Here is a 10,325-nt window from a genome sequence, read left to right as displayed (position 1 = left end):
GTTTGGTGAGTTGTAATCCCGCTCCGGGGGGTGGGGGGGAGGGGGGTAACGGAGGAGCGGCCTCAGGTCTCGCTGCTGCTGCTGCTGCCCGCTGTGAGCTGCCTCTCCGCCATAAACGGCTCTCGGAGCTGCGGAGGATCTGCTGCTGCTGCTGCTGCGGTTCGTTCGTTCGCCGAGCGGCTTCACTCACATCCGGGTCCTGCGTCCAGCGGCGGCGGCGGCGGCGAGCAGCAGGGAGCGGCCAGTGACGTCACAGACCAGGCAGGCGGAGGCTCAGCGCATGCGCAGTAGCTGCTGGTCCCCGTCATCCTGCTCCATTTTCTCCTCCTGGTGCAGGGTCAGTGCGGTGCCGCCCTCTGCCGGCACACATACCGTAAATGAAATGAAATGCTCTATTTTTGTCTAGTTTTTATTTTGTATATTTATTCTCACTTTTTCTTTTTCCTGTGCCTTATTTTTCACTATTTGGGGTTTTATTTAAAAAAAATTAAAGGTACAGTGTGTAAAATGGGGGGGAAACGGTGACATCCAGATTCTAGTTTACAGGGTTCGCTCGCACTCACCCCTCCAGTCGACAAAGTGAAAGAAATAAAATAAAATAAAATAAAATAAAATAAACATTCCTAGCAGAAAAATCCCCATTTGCAAAATTTCAGGTGATATTTAAGCTTTTACTCCTCTGTCATGGTGCAAACTCATATTTTATGCTCTATGTCTAGTTTTTATTATATATGGGCGGCACGGTGGCACAGTGGTAAGCACTGTTGCCTCACAGCAAGAAGGTCCTGGGTTTGAATCCCCGGCCGCCCAGGTCCTTTCTGTGTGGAGAAAAAAATGTTTACCACGACTGGGAGTATTTCAGGGGCAAAGAGCGATGAGGTGAAGATCTAAACCATTTTACATGTCTGCTGTTTCCTCCTCCTCCTTCTTCTTTCCTTCCGCCTTCTTCTAATAACAACAGCTAATAAATTTTATTTCATAGCGATTATACAAATATATTCAGGGGTAGTATATACAGATTTTGCAATAAACCATGACAATTATTACACACTGGACCTTTAAAAAAGTAATTCTTACTGTTTAATGTTTTATGTAAAGCACATTGAGTTGCCCATTGGTATGAAATGCGCTATACAAATAAAGCTGCCTTGCATTGCCTATATTTGTGGTTTAACGATCGACCCAAGATTAATGTTTGACTCTGATGGAGACAGACTCTATTTTCAGGTCACAGACCCACATATGGCGCAGTCAGGCACAGTTCCTTATCATAAACCTGACCTCTCTGCCCTTGGACTTCACCGTTTCATCCCTGAACCAATATTGACATGATCAGCAGCTGGTTTCCTAACCCGGTGCCCTGGAGGCCAAAATAAACTGGTGAGCTCTCAGACTGAGTTGTGGACGCTCACAGCGACTGAGAGGAGGATGACGATCGATCTGAGCTTGGAGCATTTATCTGATCACATTATGAGCTGCGGCTATATCAATATATGAATGTTCAAACTGACAATAACCTGTTAAACAAGTTCCTCCTGCCTCTAATTTCATGTGAACTTTACTCTGTGTCCACGTGCACACATGTTTATTCAGATATAGATTTCCTTTTATGTTTTTTCCCCTCATAGATTAGAACAAAATAGACACAAATAGAAACAGAAGTGCAAGGATTTATGTTATTACGGTATACTATACTTTTTTTTGCTTGGTTATTTTGTCTTAATTTATATTCAGGTGTCAGTGTATTTTGTGTGTGCTTTTTAAAAAGTCTTTCTCATTTGATCTTTTCACAAATGCAGCAAGTGAAATTCCTTGTAGATTTAATAACTAGCTACTTAGGAATAAAAAACTGCTCTGGTTCTGGTTTAATTAGCTACAGATTGTGTTTACAAAGGGTTATGGTTAAAATAAAATCAAATGTCCTGTTTGTCAATGAAACAGTTGCAAAATAACTAAACCAATGGTTAAACAATATCTCAGATAAACAGCTGCTCATTAACTTCCTGTTCAGATCAGTGTGTTCACCTGTTGTCAGCGCCGAGTGCATCAGAAACAGTTCGTCCTCTAAGAGCGGACAACACACACTGTTCACTGTCCCTGTTTGTGTGTGTGTTTGTCTGTTTGTGTGTGTGTTGGTGTGGACTCTGCATCATCAGCTGACTGACTCTGCAGGTCAACCAACTGTGTTTAAATGAAGCTCTGACCTCTGACCTCTGGGAGTCAAGTTAACTACACTACAACTCCCATGTTGCATTTCACCAACATGATCTGGGTCAAATCCATAGGTCAAATCATATCAAATCAGAGTGATATTGATATTATGGGATGTTACAGGAGCCTTAAAAGAATAGTTCACCCAAAATTCTAGTTGCACTCATCACCTTCATGTGGACTAAGGGCTGGGAGAAGTTTCAGAGTCCTCTGTGCCTTCTCAGTTACAGCGGGGGCTCCGTGCAGCACTGCATGTCCATATGACGGTTGCAAATGGATACCAACTGTCTTTGTAACAAAGACGGCACACCAAAAAACATCCAAATACCTCCATAGTGCTCGTATATAATGTCCGTCTTGTATTGAATTGATTATTTAATTTTTTTTGGAACAATTTCGCATTTCGGGGCTTCAATACAAGACGGACATTACATACGAGCAGCATGGAGGAATGTGGATGTTTTTTGGTGTGTCTTTTTTGTTACGAAGAAAAGTGGTATCCATTTGCAACCGTCATATTGACATGCAGTGCTGCACGGAGCCCTGCTGTAACTAATTTCAATTTTGAGTGAACTATCCCTTTAAACCAGTGGTTCTCAAAGTGGGGTCCTTTTTTTTCAGGATTTTCTTGAAATTTTTTCCAAAAATTCATGCCATTGGCATTGCCATTTGAACATACCCTGACTTAAAAAAGTAATGTTATTCAATCTCAGAACAAATATCTGTGTATTTCTGGTGTTTGTTTCAAATTTTGTCCAATGGAGGTCCTAATTTGTGTCGGTTTAGTGGTCCTTGATGTGAAACAGTTTGAAAACCACTGCATTAAACCAACAAGACGAATCACATGATAAAGTAAATTATGAGGAAACAGATTTTTTTTTAAATGCCGCCCCCCACCCCCCTCCTTCATGGGAGGAGGGTCAACCGTGGTGAAAATACCTGACCCCGCCGACCCATCGATCACTCCGCCGGCGCGCTCTCTGATTGGCTGCCTACAGGTGTTCACGTGAACCACGACTGGGTTTGGGAAGCCGCGAGAGGAAAAAACCGTCCAACAGGTTGACAGGAGGAGGAAGAGCAGAAGGAGCAGGAGGAGCAGGAGGAGCAGAGACCGGAGCGATGAACGCTGAACGCTGAAGCTGAAGCAGTGATAAACCCCCGTCCATGGTGGTCGGCTGCGGCTCCAGGTACAGTACCGACCGACCTACCTGAGTGCGTCCTGTGTTGATTGTCGCTGCGGCGTGACGTAGCAGAGCAGCTGGACAGGTGAGGACCGACAGGTGAGGACCGACAGGTGAGGCAGCGCTGAGGCTTCACAAAACGTGGACACGAAGCAGGACAAGTCCGAGGGAGGGGGCGTGAGCGGTGACGGGCGGTGTGGTAGAGGAGAGGAGGTTAAAGACTGTAGAGACACTTCCTACTTCCTTATTATTAACTTCCTTATATTGTACAATAAAAACCAGAGCCGTGGGTGGAGCTCATCTCAGCCTCAGAACCAGAACCAGAACTAGGTCAATATACGTTCAAATCAGGGCCAAGAGCATGAAAATTTGGAAATATTTTGAACATTTTCAGTAAAAAATGTAATATTTCTGTAAAAAAAAAACTGGTAAAATCTGGAGAAAAAGTTGGGGACCCCCCCTAGTACAGTCTAAACCAGAGCCAGAACCAGGTTTTTGCATGTGGACCGTGTGAAGTGGATCATGGTTTAGTCTCATCAGTGACTGAGTCCAGAGCTGCAGTGATTTTATTGTGTAAACCAGTGGTTCTCAAACTTTTTCACATCAAGGACCCCTAAACTGACACAAATTAGACCACAAACCCCCCCATCGGACAAAATTTTGAAACAATCACGAGAAATACACAAATATTTGTGCTGAGACTGAGTAACGTTACTTTTTTTTAAAGTCAATATACGTTCAAATCAGGGCCAATGGCATGAAAATTTGGAAATATTTTGAAAAATTTCTGGAAGAAATGTAATATTTCTGTAAAAAAAACAAAAAAAAACAGGTAAAATCTGGAGAAAAAGTTGGGGACCCCCCTTGAACCCTGGGGGTCTACAGTCTAAACCAGAGCCAGAACCAGGTTTTTGCATGTGGACTGTGTGAAGTGGATCATGGTTTAGTCTCATCAGTGACTGAGTCCAGAGCTGCAGTGATTTTATTGTGTAATCCAGTGGTTCTCAAACTTTTTCACATCAAGGAGGACCCCTAAACTGACACAAATTAGACCACAGACCCCCCATCTGACAACATTTTGAAACAAACACGAGAAATACACAAATATTTGTTTTGTTCTTCTGTTTTTTAGTCAATGTACATTCAAATCAGGGCCAATGGCATGAACATTTGGAAATATTTTGAAAATTTTCAGTAAAAAATGTAATATTTCTGTAAAAAAAAAAAGGTCAAATCTGGAGAAAAAGTTGGAGACCCCCCCCTCGAACCCTGGGGGTCTACAGTCTAAACCAGAGCCAGAACCAGGTTTTTGCATGTGGACCATGTGAAGTGGATCATGGTTTTGTCTCAATAGTGACTGAGTCCAGAGCTGCAGTGATTTTATTGTGTAAACCAACGTGGTTCTCAAACTTTTTCACATCAAGGACCCCTAAACTGACACAAGTTAGACCACAAACCCCCCCATCGGACAACATTTTGAAACAAACAGTAGAAATAGACAAATATTTGTGCTGAGACTAAGTAACATTACTTTTTTTAGTCCATGTAGGCTACGTTCAAATTAGGGCCAGTGGCATGACATTTAGGAAAATTTTGAGAACTTTCTGGAACAAAATGTAATATTTCTGGGAAAAAACACTGGTAAAATTTTGAGAAACAGTTGGGAACCCCTTGAACCCTCTCAAAGACCCCTGGGGGTCTACAGTCTAAACCAGAGCCGTGGGTGGAGCTCGGCCTCAGTCCCAGAACCAGGTTTTTGCATGTGGGCCTTGTGATTTTTTTAATGAACTTTATTTGTTCTGAAAATGGGACATCACAGAACAACATTAAAGCAGAAGTAAGTGATATATTTGTGTTAATATAAGTCTTAAATAGTTCTATCTTCCGACAGCAATCACTTACATAGAGTGTTTGGACCGAAACACGGGTCTGTCAGTCACTCTGCTCTGCTCTGAGCCGAGGAGAAAACTTTTCTTGTATCCTACAAGTTTTATCCAATGAGGAGAGAGAACGGCATGCAGGGCTGTGTGTGCAGCCAAGGGATGCGCGTGAATGTGGTGACGTAGGGACGAGGACTGTTATGGTGCATTCAAGGCAACCCGTAACTCGTGTTTTTCCGACCTGTGAAGTCGTACCAGTTCGATCTGGTACGAGTTCACGGGTCGGAAGTTACGAGTGGCCGTTATAGTGACTTTCACCGGTAAAACAGGTCGGAAAAACACGAGTGGGTTGACTGGAACGCTACAAAGTCGTGATTTGAAGCTGTAATTTACGGTTTCAAAAGCCTGCCTGGAACGCAGCATTAGCCAAAACGACCGGATCGCTTACTTCTGCTTTAAGGAAAAGGAAAAAGTTATGCATAAATGTGCAAATAACGCCAGGGGTATGACAGATAGGCCTACAGTACGGGAATAAAATGAAAATGGTGCAAAACTTAGAGGAAAAAAAACTGTATATCATGATAGAAAAACATTGACACATTTATCATCTTTATAGCTTTTGTTTTGCAAGAGGTAGTTAGAGTAATAGAGTGTGTTTTTTTTAGAGGGTTTTACTTTTAATACTTTACATTCGTGAATATAAATCTTGGCGACGAATATGATGAGATTGGGGGAAAAAATTGTTATCTTACTCTCTCTTATAGTTTATAAGTCTTATAATTCAAGCAAAGTACAAAGACATTGTAAATGCGGTCCGATATAAAACCACAGATGCCTTGACATAAACTCAGAGTGTTGGACCTTGTGTAGTGGATCATGGTTTGGTCTCATCAGTGACTGAGTCCAGAGCTGCAGAGATTGTATTGTGTAAACCGTCTACTTCCTGTCTTCCAGTGGTCTGTTCCCTCCTGAGTCCACCATGCCGATCGACATGGCCTTACCTCTGTACCTGTCCAACGAGGGCTTCGTCTACAGGTCGACCCCCGTCGCCTTCAAACCCGCTCTCAGCTCCTGCCTGCGGTTCCAGCCTCGCCGTGTGGACCAGCCCGAGCCCGAGCCCGAGCCCGCGGACGCGCCGTCTTCCACCAAAGACACCGGGAAAAAAGCTAAGAAGCAGGTGACGTTCGCCGACCACAAAGGCCAATCCCTAACGCAGGTAAAGGTCTTCTCCCAGTTCAGCGATCCCATCCTCATCCCCCTGAACGTCCAGTTGGCGCTGAGCTCCGCGGTCCCTCTGAGGACGGAGGAGGACAGGCTGGTGCTGGACTTCCCTCAGCCGTCCTCGGACTACCTGCTGTTCCGCCAGAGCCTGGAGAGGAACTTCGTGTGCCTGGAGCACTGCGTCCTGAAGGACCGGGCGTTGGCGGGAACGGTGAAGGTGAAGAACCTGTCCTTCGAGAAGTCCGTGAGGCTCCGGGTGACCTTCGACGCCTGGAAGAGCCACGCGGACGTGGAGTGCGCGTACGTGAGGGACGCCTACCCCAGCTCCTACAGCGACACCTTCTCCTTCGAGGTGTCGCTGCCCGAGGAGCTGCCGCCTCACGAGTGCGTGGAGTTCGCCGTCTGCTACGAGGTGGACGGGCGCCAGCACTGGGACAGCAACCACGGCCACAACTACAGGGCGGTGTGGTCGTCCATGAGGAGGAGCCGCAGCCACACAGACTCCTACTACTACAACAACAACAACAACAACGACGACAACTTCGGGATTCACTTCGACCGCTACGGCAGCCCCACCTGCTCACACGGGATCTTCCCCGATTGGCCGAGCTACGCCGGGTACGAGGACATCGGCCCGTACTACTGATCCCGACTTTTTACGATGTATCAAGTCGTTATTGGACGCCATGGCTTTCCAATGGCACATGTGAACTAATGTGTCTTCTAATGGGACATGTCGATCGTAGAGGGTTACCGTTGGGGGGGGGTGCGGGGCACATGTGTAAAGACTCTTTTTTTATAGGGATAGTTCACCCAAAATTGAAATTTCACTCATTATCTACTCATCCTCATGTCGACTAAGGGCTGGGAGAAGTTTCAGAGTCCTCCGTGGCTTCTCTGAGTTACAGGGGGTCTCGGCGTAGCAGTGCATGTCCATATAACGGTTGCAAATGGATACCAGCTGTCTTCGTAACAAAAAGACACACCAAAAAACATCCAAATACCTCCATGCTGCTCGTATGTAATGTCTGTCTTGTATTGAAGCCCCGAAATGCGAAATTGTCCCGAAAAAAATTAAATAAGTCTATATTTCAAGCTTGTTTTGTAGCGGAAGCTCCTCTTCCCGGTTCGTCAAATTTGGACGAACCAGGGTCTGTCCTTTTCCCAAGAGGAGCTTCGAGAAGCTTCCGCTACAAAACAAGCTTGAAATATAGATTTATTAATTTTTTTTCGGGACAATTTCGCATTTCGGGGCTTCAATACAAGACGGACATTACATACGAGCAGCATGGAGGTATTTGGATGTTTTTTGGTGTGTCTTTTTGTTACGAAGACAGTTGGTATCCATTTGCAACCGTTATATGGACATGCACTGCTACGCCGAGACCCCCTGTAACTCAGAGATAAATAATGAGTGGATAATGAGTGAAATTTCAATTTTGGGTGAACTATCCCTTTAAGGTTTCTCTTTGCTTTGTCTGATCACTTGAACTCATCACAGACATTAAACTGAACCTGATTCAGGACCTGATCTTCTCCTCCTCGGTCCGGTGTGACCACATTCCTCCTGGTCTCATTAGCATTAGCATTAGCATAGCTTCAGTTTTCAAAGGTCATTACAGGAAGTGACTGTTGTCGTCCTTGTCTCTTTGCAATCCGAAACTGATCCAATCGAACAAACCACTTACAACTGTTTTTATTCTTTTTTTTTTTACCGGTTCATTCGTTATTATTTTTTTAAATTCAGCAAGCTGCTGCAGAACCGGGTCGGTCCAGAGTCCATAAGAGAAACCACATGTTGTCGTTGTTGACTTCCTGTCTTTTTAAACTGTCACAGCTTCACTGTTCTGTCAAGATGAATTTTAAAGAATAATTTAAAAATGCTGGTCAATAAAGTCTTGTTCTGATTCACTGTGTCACTGTTTATCATGCTAATTCCTGTTCGATCAAACAGTCAAATTTCAATAGATTTAATAGACTGAGCATGTTTCCCTTCCCAGGTCCAGATACAGAGAATACATTAAAATAATACTTAACACACAAAATGATACAGGATGAGTTAAAATAATGCAAATATTCAAAAAAATATATATTGAGTAAAATCTGACAGTCAGTTCTTCAACTGCCTGCTTGAATAGACAGTAAATATTCACTCTATATGACACAGGCATCATGTATAAACTGAATTTATAACAAAAATATGTCTTTATCTTTATTCACTGCAGTAAGAATTATATAACCAGTTCAGGTGCATGTCAATCTAAACATATGGAGTGTGCCGATGACCTCCATGTCTCTGATAATGTGGGACTGAGACTGGGTCTGACCTGGATCTGAAGAGTCCTCCATGCTGTCGGTGTTTGTTCTGCAGGTGAAACCAGTTCAACTTCACTTATGTAACACAACTCAGTCACGCTGTCTCTGTGTGCTGTAGCTATCTACAGTATAGTACATGTCTCTGTGAGTCACATAAAACTAGAGATTATACTAATACTTTAAAACAGATGTGAAAGTTGGAGTCAAACTGTGGAATTATCAATGTAATGATCTCAAGACCTGTAGAAACATATTCCAATTCAAGAAAATGATAGAAGAAATAACAATCAGAATTTATGACAAAAGTGATGAATGACTCACAAACTCTTTCTCATTAATGTAAAAATGTCAGATTGAAACTTTGTCATTTTGTTTACTTTATTGTAAAACAGTTGCTCAGTGACTGCCAGATTATTTCAGAATAAGTATGTTTTGAGTGAGGGCGGGCAGGCAATATAAGATGTATTTATCTTCTCAAACCACCTTTCCAAACAGGGAATAAGAAAGTTGTGTTTGCTATGTATTGGGTGAAACTACCTTGGTTGGAACAAATAAAAAAAATGAAATGAAATAATCTGTAATGTAGACATAATCCAACGAGTTTCCAATAGCTCGAGGATAAAAATGATCTTTTTTGAACATTTTTGAACAATTATACTCGTTGGCTGAAGTCTCCTGGTTATTTAAGTCATATTTATTTTTTATGTATTTTATTATTTCCACTGTGAAAAATAATAATGAGTGTATATTAGCTCAGTGAGGGTCCAGTCTGGAGCTGCAGTTCCTCCTCGCGGCCACTAGGTGGAGGCAGAGTGTTTGTCAGAGCAAACCGGAAGTGACCTTCAGCAGCTCCAGCAGAATTTATTTTAAGGACCAACAACAAACAACATTTAGGCTACAGAAGACTCCTCACTTTTTTATTTTTTTTAATGTTTTTTATCTGTGACACTTTTAGACATAAAGCATGACGTCACGTGTGTCATATAGGTAACACATGTTGTCATAGTCGGTGCTGTATGAACACTGCAAAAACTCAAAATCTTAGCAAGAATATTTGTTTTAGGCTATTCCTAGTCAAAATGTCATTTCTAGTCAAGACAAATCTCATTATACTTAAAATAAGACTCATCACATTAAAAAAGGAGCTTGTTTTTAGACACTTTTTCCTTCTTTAAAGCAATTTTCACTTGAACTAAGTAGAAGAATCTGATAGTGGAGCAAGTTTTTCTTTCTTATTACACTACAAGCACAAAAAAACTTCCTTTCACTGGCAGAATTTTTTTAGGTAGGCCTATTTCGAGTGAAAATTTGTTTGAAACAGTAAAAATCATTGAAAAACAAGTTAATTTTTAGTTGATGAGTCTTATTTTAAATTGTAATTATAGTCTATAAGAATCTAATTTTTAGGTGATGAGTCTTATTTTAAGTGGAAAGAGATTAGTTTTGACTAGAAATGAGACATTGTGACAAGAAATAAGACAAATAGCCTATTCTTGGAAAGATTTTGAGTTTTTGC

At 42.5% G+C, this 10,325-nt stretch overlaps 1 protein-coding gene across 1 annotated transcript; it reads left to right on the top strand.

The window, feature by feature from the left end:
- Nucleotides 1-3,256: 3,256 nt before the first annotated feature.
- ppp1r3b (protein phosphatase 1, regulatory subunit 3B) lies at nucleotides 3,257-7,272 on the top strand. The gene is made up of 2 exons (XM_085792662.1): nucleotides 3,257-3,398; nucleotides 6,227-7,272. Exons 1-2 carry the CDS (start codon nucleotides 3,376-3,378, stop codon nucleotides 7,137-7,139), a joined length of 936 nt encoding a protein of 311 aa, XP_085648788.1. The 5' UTR covers nucleotides 3,257-3,375; the 3' UTR covers nucleotides 7,140-7,272.
- The last annotated feature ends 3,053 nt before the right edge of the window (nucleotides 7,273-10,325 follow it).

Source organism: Trachurus japonicus, chromosome 12, assembly GCF_045865225.1.
Source record: "Trachurus japonicus isolate A0001 chromosome 12, Traja_1.0".
Classification (NCBI taxonomy): Eukaryota; Metazoa; Chordata; class Actinopteri; order Carangiformes; family Carangidae; genus Trachurus; species Trachurus japonicus.
This window is presented reverse-complemented; position numbering and strand designations above follow the sequence as displayed.